The sequence below is a fragment of the Periophthalmus magnuspinnatus genome, chromosome 15, assembly GCF_009829125.3.
Source record: "Periophthalmus magnuspinnatus isolate fPerMag1 chromosome 15, fPerMag1.2.pri, whole genome shotgun sequence".
Classification (NCBI taxonomy): Eukaryota; Metazoa; Chordata; class Actinopteri; order Gobiiformes; family Gobiidae; genus Periophthalmus; species Periophthalmus magnuspinnatus.
The window spans coordinates 18,866,306-18,882,494 of NC_047140.1; the positions used below are offsets into that span (position 1 = coordinate 18,866,306).

The window sequence follows — 16,189 nt, forward strand, 5'->3', positions numbered from 1 at the left end:
TTTAAAATTAATAAATAAATAAATAAAAAATAAAAATATGGACTCCTGAACTGTGAGCATGGGATGGTTAAAACGCACCAGATGATTTTACATTGTACTTTTTTTTTTTTTTTTAATATTGTATGGTGTATTTGTCTATAATGTAATTGATATTTTTGTTAACATTATTATTATTATTATTATTATTATTATTATTATTATTATCATTATTATTATTATTATTATTATTATTATTATTACATTCTTTTGTCATTACAATGCACAAGAATTATAAGTCCTAATAGATGGCGTGCATTGACATTTCATTGTATTTTATAGGCTACTTCTCAATAATCACTTTTACAGGCAACAGTTAAGAACAAATAAAATGCAAACGAGGTGTAAATGACCTATTTAACCTTTTCTGTGAGCACCACCGTTATGAGGCTTTACGACAGTCGTGTTTCCAATAGTCTCACGTAGCTTGTGTGTTTGACACGTGTCCAGCGGTGCGCCCTGCTGTCTCTCAGAGCGTGCGTAAAGAGGCCGCGCTGAGACCCACAGGTACTGCACTGAACACCTTAATCTACAGAATTTGTCTCCAAACCCTGTCATTTTTTAAGACAGTTTCTCTCCAAAAAAAAAAAAATTAAAATGTGTGCAAAATGTGTTACAAAGTTGAATTTAACCTAGTCCAAATGGCGTAGTTGGTAAGGCTTATTTTATTTTTTATTTTTGTGTTGTTTTTTTTTTGTTTGTTTTTTTGCGTAAATTCGCTCACGTTAAACTGAAATGAACGAACCATTTGATGTAGCAAAACAATGCAGCTGTAAATGGAGGTCACTGTCGCTAAATACAACCCGCACAGGGCCAAACACACTCTTAATGGAGCCGATTTGTAAACCACGTTGTGCGTAATTTGGCGCGGCACTAACGCAGCTAAAGCTAAACCTTTAAAGAGAAGAGGCCAAGTAGGAGTGTACCTGGAGCTCCCGCTGCTCAGACGAGTGTGTTAAATGTCCTGGAGATATGTATGCGCGTGCTCGTACGTGAGTGTGTGCGGCCGTGCACGAGGAGCTCCTCTCTGGACGAATCCGTTCCGTGTCGCGCGCTCGAGTCCGCCTCTCCGCGCCCCTGCTTCCCATTGACGCACTTTTTAAGCGTCTCTCCCAGTTCTCCACCTCAAGGCGAGCAGCAGCGAGCGAGTGGCGGAGGCGACCAATCACCATGCCATTACAGTCTTCAGAGGAAGCTGTTTATGGGGCTGCAGCGCTAATTAGGCTCATGAACTAACAAGTCTGCCGTGCGAACCTGGCGAGGACACGTCCATGGATGTACTGTGGGAGTAGCAGTGCTTTTACCAGGCTTTTCTCTCCAGCTCCGCGTTTCAAACTTCAGCGCACCAAGTTTTGCTTCTTCGTCTTTTCGCTGTGGAGTATTTTCTAAGCGACTCTCCGACTCGAGTTTAAACTGGGGAACCTGGACTATCACCAGACCATGTTCCAGCCAACACCCAAGCGGTGTTTTACGATAGAGTCCCTCGTGGCGAAGGACAGTCCGGTGCCGGCGTCCCGGTCCGAGGAGCCCATCCGGCCCGCGGCGCTCAGCTACACCAACACGGGCCAAATGAACCCTTTTCTGAACGGCTTTCACTCCTCGTCCAGAGGTGTCTACTCCAACCCGGACTTGGTGTTTGCTGAGGCGGTGTCTCATCCGCCCAGCTCGGCTGTCCCAGTGCACCCCGTGGCCCCACCGCACGCGCTGGCCGCTCACCCGCTGTCCTCCTCACACAGTCCGCACCCGCTGTTCGGTCAGCAGCGGGACCCGTCCACCTTCTACCCCTGGCTCTTACACAGATACAGATACTTGGGCCACCGGTTTCAAGGTGAGTGCGTCTGGAGAATCTTTGCACTAAATGTGCCAAAACAGCGCCTAAGATATTACACTATTTTCATTTATTATGGGCAGCGAAAGGAATTTTCAAATTTTAGAAATTATTTTATTTTTTCAATTATAATTTCAATTAATCACAAATAGTAGGGAAATATTTTAGAATATTTATGTTGGAAATCCGTTGTTCAAATTCCCTGTAATTGATGGGAATAGAAATAATGAGGCTAAAATGTCTGACATTTGTTCGTTATTAAAATAAATAAATGGGACATTTTGCTTCTGTTTAGTTTGTTAGAATAACGTTTAATTTGTAGTTTCCAAATTACGGGGAGTTGAGCCCATTTTTGCTCTTTATATTTTTTAATGGAAATAGTTTGAATGTTTTTTGTACAAAGATTATTAGATCATTTGTTACTGATATTATTCTATTTTGGCCTCTTTTTCACTTAAAGTGAGGCTAAATAGTTATTGATAGTTATTATACTTGTGTTTATTTTTAGCACAGGACACTTTATATTTGTGCCTGCGCTGCTCTAATGTATCTGAAGTGGACATTTACAGGATAATGAGATTAGGGTCATTCTCAGCGTGTTTGACTGAATGGTGTTTATTTAAAGACATTTTCTGCTGATGTGAATGCACCTATGGCTCATTTTAGTTTAATTTAATTAGAGTCTGGATTTTACACGCTGTTTACATTTGTTATTCTCTGCAGATTTGATTAAGAAACGTGAAAATGGCACGATTTTACTGTTTTATGCAGCATTTTTGAGCATTTTTGCACACCAAATACTATTTTAATAAATGTATTCTTGTAAGGCCTAGTTTTCTGTCGCCTTCTAAAATGTTATGACATGTCTCTAGGAAATGAAACGAGTCCAGAGAGTTTCCTTTTGCACAACGCGCTGGCCAGAAAACCCAAGCGGATCCGGACGGCGTTCTCCCCCTCGCAGCTGCTGAGGCTGGAGCACGCCTTTGAGAAAAACCATTACGTGGTGGGAGCCGAGAGGAAGCAGCTCGCGCACAGCCTTAGCCTCACAGAAACTCAGGTAAGATGCGTTCACGTCCTAAAGTGGTGGTGGTTTAATCAAAAGTCTCCTTCAGTGGTATTTTCCTGCTGTTTTGGATTGTTTTGGTGTAACTGGTGTGTTAGGCTCAGGGCCCCTCGTACTATTGTTTACCAGCTGTGGGCTCGGAGTGTCAACCTCAATTTAATGACCAGCCACTGGCAAATATGAAGAATCCAAAGCACTGCTGATTACGTTTGTGTTTATCTGAGAGAATAGCTTTAACATGTTTTTACGCACACTCGGGTTCATGACGCTCTGAGGAAACACACTGAAGCTGCGCGGCTGAAAATGACTAATGCTTCATGTCATCGACTTTAAATTTACTAAAACTATTTCAGTGAGCGTGGAATTATAGAGTGTTGTTGTGTGGTCCATTATATTTACTGGATTTCATCAACCAATAACATCAGTTTAATTCGTGTACCAAAAATAATTATGAAACTATAAAGACCTTGAAGTGTAATCTTGTCAATTAAGTTGTGCAGTTTTACGAAATGTTTTTGTCGCTTTTTGAAGGTTGTGGTCTTGTGTTTTGTGTTTGTCACAGTTTAAATGCAGCCAGTACACTTAAATGAATTGCTATTTGTAATAAAAGTGAAATAAAGGTCATTATTATTGTAACCCCCGTGTAGCCGGTTGGCATAAACTGGTGTTGGATTAAACAGGCCTGTGCTGCAGGCGCATGTGAAAGGTCGAAAGTTTAGGGTTAGGTCATTCACTGGTCCTTATTATCGTGCACTTCCTGCTAAAGTTCACGTGGGCTTTTCTCTCCCTGCAGTTGTATTTATTTATTGTAACGCGCTCCGTGGAAATATGGTACACATAATCTCATTAATCTTGATCTGTTTTTGCACCGTACCATAAAAATGCCTATCCCGCTTTTGGGTTAACCCTCACCGTCTCTGCCATAGACGATGTCAGCGGGAGACAGAGGCTTTCTGTTGGACTAAATCCACCGTCATTGTATAGGCCTAACCTCATTTCAGGAGGGGTTGAATTACTTTATTTTGAAGGGAGATTGTTGGCTTTCAAAACGGAGGTCCAAATGATCTAGTTAACCATATTATCGGAGGGACAGGCACAATGCGTGAATGAAAAAGGGGCGATGGTGCCATTTTTAAGACGCTGTTTGATGGATGCCGTTGTGTCTTTTGTCCCGTGCCTGGGCCCTTTTTTTGAGGAGCTGGAGTAGAAATTAAACGTCCTCCGTTCAATTAGGGGCAATTAAACGCGTCCTGGCGCCGTTTAAACACTGTAAGGACTGTGTATCGATGTAGATGTCATTATATCCCGCGGTAGGGCAAGTTAACACTGGACAAAGCGAGTCAATTTAGACGAGCGTGCAATCGATGTTAAATGGCTGCCACGAAGGCTATAATTTATTCCCATTTGCGTGGTTACCAAATACTCTGACCTGCTTTATTATAGTTTATGAGCCAGAATAAAGGCATTTTTATTAGTTTCGTTCACTTTTGCCATAAGGAGTTTTTATTTAAATGTGCGTAATTATTAAGTCACAATTTAAAAAAAAGAATAATGAGCTCGATCTCTACGTTTAAAATGAACGGGCCAGCTTAAACTTGAGTCAAATTCTTACTGTATAAAGGGCTTTTTATTCTTTGTTATTCCTTCTAATAAAACCCGGTTTCAAGTTGCTATTGACCGTTTTATTTTCCTCAGCTGTCTGTCTGTCACTGCGACCTGTTCCGAACAAAGCGTCCTTTTTACGCACGGCTTGTGGGTTTATCTTCTGACACTGATCCACTTCGCTGTCCCTCTCTATTTTTTTTCCAGGTAAAAGTTTGGTTTCAGAACCGAAGGACGAAGTTCAAGCGGCAGAAGCTGGAGGAGGAGGGCTCAGAATCGCAGCAGAAAAAGAAAGGCTCGCATCACATAAACCGGTGGAGGCTGGCCACCAAGCAGTCGAGCCCCGAGGAAATAGACGTCACATCGGACGATTGAAATCACGAAGCCCGGCACAGAGACTGGACGGGACACTGAGGGGTAACACAAGCCAATGTCACATTTCAGATCTGAGGCAGCTGAGGGGGCGCTCCACGGGCCAGGACCTGAACCGACAAATGCCCCACTAAAACTACCCCACTTCACTCCGGACGTTTGCACTTCAGATATTTTATAAACAAAACCAAAACAACTGCTTTTGTAAAACTTGAACTGCATGGTCTATTTTTCTCCCTGATAGTTATTTTTAATTTGACAAACAAAGAAGAAAACAGGTCAATTTTGTTTTGAACTCATTTTCCACCTGAGAGATGTCGTGCTTCTTTTTACAAAGTGTGCAGTCTTTAATTCTCGTGTAAAAGTGATGTGAACAGTAGCGGTGCTGCGTTATAGTGTTTTAAAAAGACAAAACAGTTCTGGGGGAGCCACTGAATCAAAGGGAAGGTACAGGACATCCTTTCTCTCAAAGCTTTACCAATGTGGCGCTGCGGCCTCGCGCGCTCACGCCAGGACGTGACCCGAACAGTGAAAGTTGCCACGAACGAAGGACTTAAACCAGACAAACTTCAAGCACTGAGCGTATTCCATGTACAGAAACGAACAAGCCTCTTTTACAGAATGTACATAATTTTTGTGTTTGTGTTAAGTTTGCTACAATTTTAACACAAAGTATACTTCCAAGAAGTATGTAATTGTCAATATTTTGTCAATAAAGTTTTATCAATATGTTGCGCGCAGTAGACGTTTAGACTTTTGATTTCCAATTTTTCTTTCTTTTTCTTTTTCTTTTTTTTGGCAAGACTTTTATTTTATTGGACTAACATTTACCTCAACGCACAAAAATAATATAACGAAACCAGTACAAAATACAAGTGAGCAAAAAAAATAACAGTTCATCAGACCTGATGAGTCAAGTTTGTTACGATGTGTTGTAAAATAGGACCTGTTTGTTTTCGTTTTCGCGGAGGGTCAGGGGCAGTCAGCGGGATAAATGAGACAGAGGAGACCTGGCACTGAGCAAGTGCCACTTAGTTTACGCGCCTCGTGCACGTCGCAGGTGAAGCACGAGGTGCTGGACTTCAGGTGCTTTGGTTTTGGCGCATGGGTGTCTGGTGCACTCTGGTACAGCCCTGTCTCTGGATCAGCCCTGTCCCATATCCCTGTCCCAGTGCAGTGTCAGTCTGAGCAGTGTGTCTGTGCGCTCTGTACAAAGAGCCCCCGCGCTTTTGTGAAAGTGCAAATCAGTTTGGGCAATTATCATGCGGCTAATGTGTACTGCCCAGTGGTTCTCTTTAATCTCTTAATCCACGGATCCAAGGGGCTCGCTTGGACATAATTTAGTACAATCTGACTACCCCTCGCGACGCGATAAGGGAAGGTTGCAGCGCGCCGCAAAATGGGATCTTTGTTTCAAATCTTGTCTTGCTCTGGACTGAAGCGACTCGGGCCCAACCAAAAGGATGTTATTTACAGCAAACAAAGAGGGCACATTTTTAAACCACACATTTGAACTGGATTATATTTTTATTATTACACTGCACGAGGCCACGAGTCTGTGCTTTGTGGCTGGAGGCGCACGTGTTGGTTTAATTGTTTTAAAAAGCTGTTTTTTTGAGGTTTGGGCAAATGGGGAATTTTAATCGGCCCATAGATTATAACTGCAATAAAATCTTTAGAGAATACCATTAGCTTTGAAAAAACCTAAAAGCTTTATTACAGCCCCAGCTTTGAAACGGGGGGATTAGAGGCCTGAAAGGGTCCCACAATAGTCAGAAGAAAAGGTTTCATGCTAATGAGGTTAATGCCCTTTGTATCTCCGGACTCCACAACTTCATTACTCCTATCTCGGGCAACACGGAGCCTCACAATCCACTCGAGCTGTTCCCCAGCCTGCCTCCAAAGAAGGATTTGATAGCAGTCCTGTTCAAACCAGATAATTATATCTTTTCAAGTCGGCATTAAGATAAAGAAAAGTGCAGTAGAGGCGGCGAGCCTTGATCCGCCGCAAAAACAAATTTGGCGCACTCCATGGACGCACAGGAGACGCAAAAGCTCATTAGCGGAGCGCAATGCAGCTCAGATGTTTGATATTAGACACAATAATATCCTTTTTTACAAATTTACATGTCGGGGTCTTTTTCACAAAGGTGCCAGAGTCTATTATTTTTATCTAACAAACAAAAAATAAATATAATTAAAACCTATTGTTGCCATGGAAACACATTTTAAGTGGTTTTAACCAGAGGCGCGCGCCTCATAATAATCAGGACACGATTTCTATAAGTATCCGCACCGAGTCTGTGGTTTCAAATATTTCAGTACTGGATGTCGCATATAATAAGAATACATTTATTCACATAAACTAAATAGTACAGGCCCGTGCGCAGCCTGAGCCTTCTGATCTCACACTGTTCTGACATGACAATTTATTTAGTGAAAAAAAATGATTATGACTTGAAATCGCTTGTGTAAAAATGGGCTTTATAAAGCATTCCCCAAAGTAATTGTGCTTAAGAACTAATTCACATAGTAACAATATTACTAATGTTATCTAGAAAGAGACCTATAAGTCAGCTATAATTATCGTGCGTAAAAATGAAAAGCTCTGTTCTAACATTAACATCCACCTAAAATGTACCTCACCATTAGGTCTTTGTTGCTTCAAACGCTCTGCACCTTCACATTACTGCAGAGCGCACTACATGAAAAGGCAGGAATCAGCTCAGTATCATACCGTGTCTACCTCACCGAGATTACGAGCGCTCACAATGGGATGATACAATTACCAGTCGTATTTCACATTGTCTGAAATATTTGGGCACCTTTTTTGGACACGTTTCGCATTAAACATTTAACTCGCGACGTCGTGAAATGATTATCCATGACTGAAAAGAGTAGGCGCTCCTATCAAGTGACCTCACTGACCCAAAACCTCTAATCTGCAATTAGTAGCTATAATTACGTCCGCTGACACCGCTAATGTGGATAGCGGCTCAGAGAGGGAGATGGGAAAGGAAGCAACACGGGCCTCGTATCAGCGCGTCCACAGTCAATAATTGATCGAGGGGGGATCTCTTAAGTTGGTTAGAAGTGGCTTTTGAGAGACTGACTTTGGATAGTTTGTCAACATAATGTGCGTAAAAGTAGACCCGGCCGCGCACGTGTCCACCTATCCATTTACACACGTTGTTTAGGGCCTCCACACAGGTTCTTTTGGGGGGAGGGTGGCACCTGTCGACCGCACCATCCATGTCTCGGGCCTGGTCTGTCACAGGGCGTAACGTCAGGCCTAACTTGATCCTTCCCTGTCTCCCAAATTGCTTCTGAAAGTGATCCCTTGAAACGAGAGACAATTCCCTTGGCCTTGACATAAGGTGCAGCGATAAATATACACGACTAATGAGCAATTACTATACAATCACCCTTCAAATGGCTTACATAATAATAAATTAAACATCTCCCCGCCTCAGATTAGGTTTCTTTATTATTAATATAGAAAGAGGGGCGTGCGCGTTGCAGCCAAGATGATTTGCTCTCATGATTATGTTTTCCAAAGCGCAGCAATTTCCACGTTGCCATCGGCTGCTGTCAGCACTTAGCGACATGCACCGGACTTTCCACTGCGTAAAAACGGAATTAATTAATCCTTTTATTGTGAACGTTTCAAATTTACTTCAGTAGATTTAAAAGCAGATGAAGGTGCGTCATTAAGCGCGCCCCAGGCCTACTGCGTCTATACCGCACGATTTAAATTGCATACTGCAGGATGGCACAATCATTTCACAAAAAATAGTCAACATGATTATATTTAAGATTTTACTAAACATTTTTTGAATTTGTGTTTTTGCATTTTGGTGAATAATTGGTTTATAATTGGACTTCCTGGTTGGACGTACGCAGCTCACGTGACAGACGTAGAAGTAATTCCATAACAGTTACCTAGCAACCACAATGTAAAAATGTAAAAAAAAGGACCAAAAGTTGTCTAAATTGCACAATAGTCATGATTAGACGAATAAAAATAAATAATAATGCCATTATTTTTGTTAAATTAATGTATAAACTGCCAGAAAAATGCATCCTGTGCGTAAAATGACTTTATATTTTGTATATATATTTTTTTCTGTTGTTGATGACATAAGTTTAGATATTCATTCATAGGTATTACTTCACGTAGGCCTATTTTTGCTCTTATCTGTTCAATTTTTTTCTACAAACTGACACTTAACTGATGTAAAATACTATTTAAGCTGCTATTTCATCAAACCAAAAAAGTAGAACAATTAGGAAAAAAACATTTGCACTTTAAAACTCTTAATGTTCAAATTATCAGCAGTATTTAAGTTCATCTTGCGTTTTATAGTTTGCTAAAGATCCCCTTTACTTCTTCATCCCAATTAATGTATTCAGAGGAGGTCACAGCTTGTAAACACAGGGAGCGTTAATGCCTGGCACCAAAAAGTGATTGTTAATGGATGGATGAAGCCAAGTGCCTCATTACAAGATGCCCTTGCTGCAGTTTCACGTTGCTGCCGCCAAACTCAAACAACGAGCCAGGAAAATATCCCTTTAATATACACAAAGTTATTTTATTTTCCGACGCCTGTGTGCCAAACAGATCTACTGCTGTCAGAAATAGTGTGTGTGAAAGATATCATGGTTTCAGTGTTTTGACATTTTGAAGGAAAGGAAAACTAACCTTATTTCAATTTTTATTTCTTTACCTGGATAACAGTTTAATTTATTTCACAAAAGCAAAGTCAAAGTAAATAGGGAAAAGTCAAAATATTATAGTACAAACATTGACAGATGTATTTCAGAATTATTTACTGGAAACTAAAATTATAAGTAACACTATGGGAACATTTAAAGTACAAAACAGTTATTACAGATACAACATGATGAAATAATTTGCTTATTTCAAAGGTATTAGTTTTTCCTTTTTAAGTTTAGTTAGTGAAATAATATTGATTTTGGACCTATTTCTGCTCTTGCTTTGAATGGCTCAATATATTCTTTGCCATAGCATAACATAACAACATAATGGGAGTAAATACTAAAATGCAAAACACAGCTGAGAAGTTGAGAAGTGCCACAATACATTTCTGTGACTTGTCCATATGATCATAAAACATTTTTGACAAGTTATTTCCAAGTGAATTAGGAACATATTGCTCTTAAAATACATGGCGTTTCTATTTTTTTATTTTTTTTTTGCTATACCCAGTGAAAGAGGACAGTTCAAAAACAGACGGTGCATTCAGGGCCCGTGCAGTGGAGCAGGTGGAAACTACTACCAGAAACATGAGTGTGTGTGACTATATACTGTGAGAATCAGTTTCTTTGAGTTGTATAGGTTGTGTTTTATTAGATATTAGATACATTTGTTTTGTTTTTTTACATTTTGGTGAGGTGCAATAAACCAAGAGTAGTTGTTTTCTTCAATTTTTTTACATTTTCACTGTAGTTGCTCGATACAGTTTTTGTTATTATGGTTTATTAAGACTTTTGGGAACAACTTTATCTATATTTTAAATGAAAAATCCTCTCCAAAACTTGCACCGTAACCTATTACATCAAATTCTGGACTACACCACCATAACTACTTCTTCTACAAACTGACTGACACAAAGTTTTCCAAATCTCTTAAGTCACTCTCTTTCCTTTTAAACAACATTCTTCACTTTGTTTTTTCCACCTGCTTCGCCTTGGCTCATTTCCCATCATGCTTAGCGCTGACACCATCCCATTGCCATGCGCCCAAAATGGCTCTGCTGGTGTTTTGATCTTTTTCCCCCCTTATTAAGAAACTCCCTCCTCTCTTCCTCCTCCTCTCTCTTTCTCAAACACACATTTTTGTCTGTATTATTTGCATGTAAGTGGCGTGTTCCCACATATTTCCGGATACGCAGAGCAGGAGAGCACGGGACGACCCCCTTGTCCTGTCCGAAGACATTTTATAGGTTGTATCTGTTGCGAGCGTTCCTCTTTGGACCGCTAATGCTTAACATATGGCCCACTGTACACCTGATCAAATACCTCAGGGGCCCTGCAGTTTGGAAAATCCTCAATTCGCTCCCTAAATAAAACAAACACTGGCTTCACTAAATATATCACATGTGCACGCTGAACTATTGGATGTCTCTTGACCCCCGAGTACCCTCCAACGTCATTAGCGTCGGCGGCTAACAACATGGCAGGTACATGGAACAAGCATTTACCCCTGAGTTTGAACATTTACCATTGTGGGATGGAGTTACACATTTTGAATAGAATCTGTTAATAAAATTGCGTCCAAAAACACAATAAACCATAAAAAAAGTTAGATTTAATGTGTTTTCCTGTTTATTTTATTTCATCATGGGGGCCCTAAGTCAGTTGCGTGGTTATTTTGGGGGTCCCGGTCTGAAAAATTTGGGATCCCCCGCAATATTCTCAGTTACTTCAACAACCCAGACCTGACCAACTTAAACATAGACAAATAAGTGACATTTATTGGGCATATTTAGGACCCTGCAGAGATATCAGCAAAACGTGAAATGTGAGGTGGTCTTGAAGAGGAGGAATTGAGGAGGCTGTTGATTTTGCAGCTGCAGAAAAAGTTAAAATGGAGGAGGGTTGCTGTATGCATCCGAATGGACAGAACGACAAAGGAAAAGTTGACTTATAATAATCATAATAATAAAAGTTTATGCCTTCATGAAAGAACTTGAACTCATCTAATGCTTTAATGAGAGAATTCCAGTTCTACAAAGTGTCTTAAATGTTAGCGAATTTGCTCTTCAGTTTTAATGATGTACAATGTATCGGTGCCAATATCAGTGATACCGAAGGATAAAGTAAAAGTAAAGTGGTATTGGTCCTATATTGTGTTATTAGTGATTGAAATCCTTGCTTTAGCCTTCAATATCTTGGTACTGATTTCGGTTATCAGCATATCAGTATCAGCATAATTCCTAATTTCAGTGCATTTTATCACTCATAGTATGAATGTACCTCAATACAACAAGTTCTAATGGCAGTTTTCCTTTTGCATCTCATATGTTGCTGTTTTTCGTCCTTGGGGTTGTATTATTTTGCATGGAGCGGCCAATCTTTGAAAGCCTCCCATTGAATCGGTGCAGTGCTGACTTGTTGCTGCACATAAACATACAACATTTTACACAAACCAACTTACTTTATATCATATTTTAGCTTCTCCATCCATTGAAATGAATGGGATTCCCACTTAACCGGAAGTACCACCACAAAGAAAGTACAGTTTAGTAGCATTTAGAGGCAAAAGAAGCCGGGGCAGAATAAGGTCAATATGGAACAACTATTTCCCCTTTAACTCGAATTCGTTCAAGATCAAGTCCAACTGCGGGCTGAGTGTCTTTGTAATTGCGGGATAGGATCAGCGACTTAAAACAATAACTTAATCAAATAAAGCACATATTTCTGCTATAATCACATGTCTCTTGACCTTCCCGTACCCTCAAACATCATCGGCGTTGGCGGATAGCACTATGGCAGCTAGCATACTGGGTTTCATAATTGTACCGTCCGCTATACAAACTGGATACAAATTATAGAGGCCATATTTTACTTGCAGGGCTAATTCTCCAGGCTGTATTTTTGCAGATAATGATGACATGTAAAATGAAACATCTGTGTTCAGTGCTGCGTTCATTCAGATTAACCAAGACATGTTTTTGTTACACAGGAACTGACCTGGACACCTGCTCAACTTAAAACAACAAAATTTAGATTAGGATTCACTGCCCTACTTTCAAACTTGACACCATATGTGGACATTTGCAGGAAAGTGCTGTTCTTAATTGTAGCTTACTGTATTTGACCTGAGTAGAATTATACTGCGTAAATAGGCAGCCATTACTGACCATACTTAACTAATGATGATAATAGGTTTGATAATATGCAATTAACATCTCTTAAATACTTTTAGAATTCTTAAAACACTAGATTAGGCTGCTTTCTGGTTTCAAACTTGTCAGAGTTGGTAGGTTTTAAGCCAGATGCCCTTCCTCCGTGGTCTTATCCAGTCATAAGTCTCACTAGTTTCAGATTCCTGTTATAAGAATTTGATTTTGAGGTCTTTTTTCCCATTCAAAACACGTACTTTTTATTGTTTTGTTTTTTAAAATTGTTAATCGCTATGGCAACTGTCCTACTTTATCATTATCCTGAAACCCACGGACAGGCCCATTTGCCATCGTTCATGTCGCTTCTTTGCTGCTATAATCAAATACATTCTTCTTCTATTTTGCTTTTCCTGTTGTGGGTGGAAATATAAGTGAAATTGTGTGGTAAATGTCAAACCGTGCAATTTTCATATTTCGTTTAATAAAACACAGTCATTATAATCCCAACATTTAATTGGTGATAAGGACTTCGAGTTTTCCATTGCAATTTTTGAGGATTTTCAGTCAAACCCACTGCAGAGACTGAAGTACTTTTCAGAAATGACATGTCATGACGAACAAACCATGTGTATTTTTCACAGAACCCGATCACTTCCAACACTGAAACCATCCAAAGCAGTGTCTCAAAAAGCCTCTTAAATTTTCCACTCTGGCCCTTCATCTCAGCACTGTCCTAAATGTGGCTACAATTAGACTGTAATGTAATCTGCCACTGGGACAGACAGGTGAAATTATGGACACCTGTTCCCCCTCTCGCTGTCTCCCCCTTTTGGTCGCTAGGAGGGAGGGAGGGAGGAAAAGAGAGGGGGAGAGGGAGGGCGCAAAAGTCCACCCCCTCAAAAAACCCCAAAATGTATCCAGTTTCTTTTTAGACCTATCTGAAGTCTTGAAGTGCGTACAGGGAGAGTATGGGTTTACTTATACTGTAGTTGTCAACTGAGACTCTAAAATAACTTGAAAATTCTACTTAAAGTTTAATTTAATTTAATTTTTTCAGAACAGCTATAGTGTAATTAACAAGTTGTGTTTATCCCAAAGCTTTGCCCCGTCAGTGTTGTGTTGAGCCCACACCCTATAGTTGAAATATAAAATCAGCATTGTTTTTTTTACACTGTGAGTTTCATTTTACACTTCAGAATTGCCTTTTAAACTTCTGTGTCAACACCAATTTAATTCAATTATTGCCTGCTTTATTATTTGGGTTAATACCTATAAACATAACATACATTTTTGTACTCCAAAAGAAAGTTGTTAGAATAGTTAACCAAGCAGGCTATTTTTGTTAAGTTAAAACTAGTAAAAATTGTCTGATCTTGTTGATTTGAGCACAGCTGTAATGATGTATAAGGCGTATAATCATGGATAAGCTCCGCCCTATATCATCTTAGACGAACAGGTTTATTCAAAAAAAGTAAGACTAGAACCAGTAAAAAACATCATTGCATTTCTGTTCGAGGAGTTAGTGTGTGGAAGAACCTTGACGATAAATTAAAAAGCTCCTATACAATAGAAGCAATCAAAAAGAGGTATAAAACATTAGTATTCGAAAATGACAGGACTCAGGAATGATTCATGTGAACTGACGTGGTTTGTAGTTTTTCTTTTGTTACATATTGAGTCATATGTTGTAAAACTGAGATCCTGCTTTTCTTGGAATTCTTGTGCGTTATTATTAAATAGGGTTAGGCGTTCTAAGTAGATTTTACTTCAGTCTAAACCCTTTCAGTCATGATAGAGATGTTACGTACAGTTAAAATAAAACACTTACTTACTTACTCCTATTTAAAGCTGAGGCATTTCAAGTCGTCCAATTGTATAAGCTGTAGTCCGACTTCAAATATTTCAACGCACACTTGAAAGGTGTAATATTTTGCAGTCTTTTCAAATACCGGTGTTTTATTTCTTGAAATAGCTTGAAAAACATGCGTGCATTTTTTTGTTTTTTATCGCCATTCCATAGAACTGACCTGTAACCTGGCCACTTTCTTGTCTTCACAGAGAAAGATACGTTTAATGTCATACTGTCGAACATCTACATGGTTTCAAGCAAGTAGGAAAGTTACATAGTGGACCTTTAAATAACTAGGACTTGTCATTATTTGGCGAAACTTAAGTGTGACTGGACAAAAATATCTATATACAAAACTCAAACCCAATAAAACCAAGTGTACATTTGTTTATAAGTTGCATTTTTACTTGGAAAAATAAATGCATCCTTGAATATTTGCATTGACGTAACACACACTGGCCCTGGTCCGTGTGAAACCTGTGCTTTCCTTGGACCCTGAGTGAACTTTGCACGCCTCAGGACATTAAGTAACTCTCTGTCTCATAATAAGCTCCTTATTGATGCCACTGGGTCAAACTGTAACTTTATTGGTCAGTAGTACTTCACAATGTTACAATATCTAACAGTCTTAAGCGATGGACTTTGATTTAACCATAAGCACACACTGCAGACCAAATTTTCCCCAAAGAAGTGTAGCATAAAATAACAAAGAGGCTATTCACTCACCTCCTTATAGATGTAAATATGTAATGTCGGTCAAACCTATACGCCAAAACGAATTACTCTTTTATGTAACACTGAACCTATTTGAAACATGGGTTCATAATGGTGCCAGTACTCTGTCAAAATCTGTTTCTCAGGTGAAAATATTCGCAAACAATATTTCGAAATGGGGCCAGTAAACCATGAACTATGAGCTTGGACCGGACCAGGACTAAAAAAGAAGTTCCAGGGCAAAAGGGGAAACAGTTACAGGTTTTATATATTTATTCATATGTAGAATACTTCAGTTTGTGGTGTTGTTTTAATATTTATTATGTCTCAAAATTAACATTGGCATTGTTAATATATAAAATGTTATTTATCTAACATATTTTTTATGTTTTAATTTGCTGTTCTTGTACTTTGCCATTGCAGGAGGTGTTACTCTCAGTACTAATAAGCCAGTACACAACTCATAGCAAGACTTTACTTTAAGAAAAAAAATATCCATTGGTAGATAAATAAAAAAAAAACCCCAACATATTTTCTTTAATAGCATTCTTTGTACTATTACTACGACTACTACTACTTCTGCTACTGCTACTACTTCTGCTACTGCTACTACTTCTGCTACTGCTACTACTACTGCTACTGCTACCACTACACATACAATTTTAGCTAGACGTTTTCAAGTAAAAGTAGCCTATATCATAACTTCTATATTTCACAGTACAGGGTTTGTAGGTTTGGTCTGAATATGAATTTGTGGTTGCAGCTTGTGGTGTTATGTTTTTCTTGGAAGGAAAAACACACTTGTAAAATGTGGGACAATGTCGTCTGCGGCTTCGCTCTCAGAAATCCCGTGTCTT

The 16,189-nt window shown here is 39.3% G+C and overlaps 2 protein-coding genes across 3 annotated transcripts in view; one reads left to right on the forward strand and one right to left on the reverse strand.

The window, feature by feature from the left end:
- prdx3 (peroxiredoxin 3) overlaps positions 1 to 16,189 on the reverse strand; it is a 254,629-nt gene that overhangs the window by 30,915 nt on the left and 207,525 nt on the right. The window lies entirely within an intron of this gene.
- Positions 1,175 to 5,639, forward strand: emx2 (empty spiracles homeobox 2). Of its 2 annotated transcripts, XM_033979128.2 has the most exons (3): positions 1,175 to 1,864; positions 2,737 to 2,921; positions 4,737 to 5,639. In XM_033979128.2, exons 1-3 carry the CDS (start codon positions 1,477 to 1,479, stop codon positions 4,902 to 4,904), a joined length of 741 nt encoding a protein of 246 aa, XP_033835019.1. In that variant the 5' UTR covers positions 1,175 to 1,476; the 3' UTR covers positions 4,905 to 5,639. The 2 variants fall into 2 exon arrangements, with proteins under 2 accessions (XP_033835019.1, XP_033835020.1); XM_033979129.2 differs by lacking the exon at positions 2,737 to 2,921 and having other exon boundaries at positions 1,181 to 1,864; positions 4,737 to 5,633.

Excerpts from the sequence above, each read along its gene's own strand:
- emx2 (XM_033979128.2), top strand. The coding sequence starts at position 1,477 with ATGTTCCAGCCAACACCCAAGCGGTGTTTTACGATAGAGTCCCTCGTG. Across the intron at positions 1,865-2,736 it reads CTTGGGCCACCGGTTTCAAG|GAAATGAAACGAGTCCAGAG; the intron begins GTGAGTGCGTCT and ends ACATGTCTCTAG. Across the intron at positions 2,922-4,736 it reads TTAGCCTCACAGAAACTCAG|GTAAAAGTTTGGTTTCAGAA; the intron begins GTAAGATGCGTT and ends TTTTTTTTCCAG.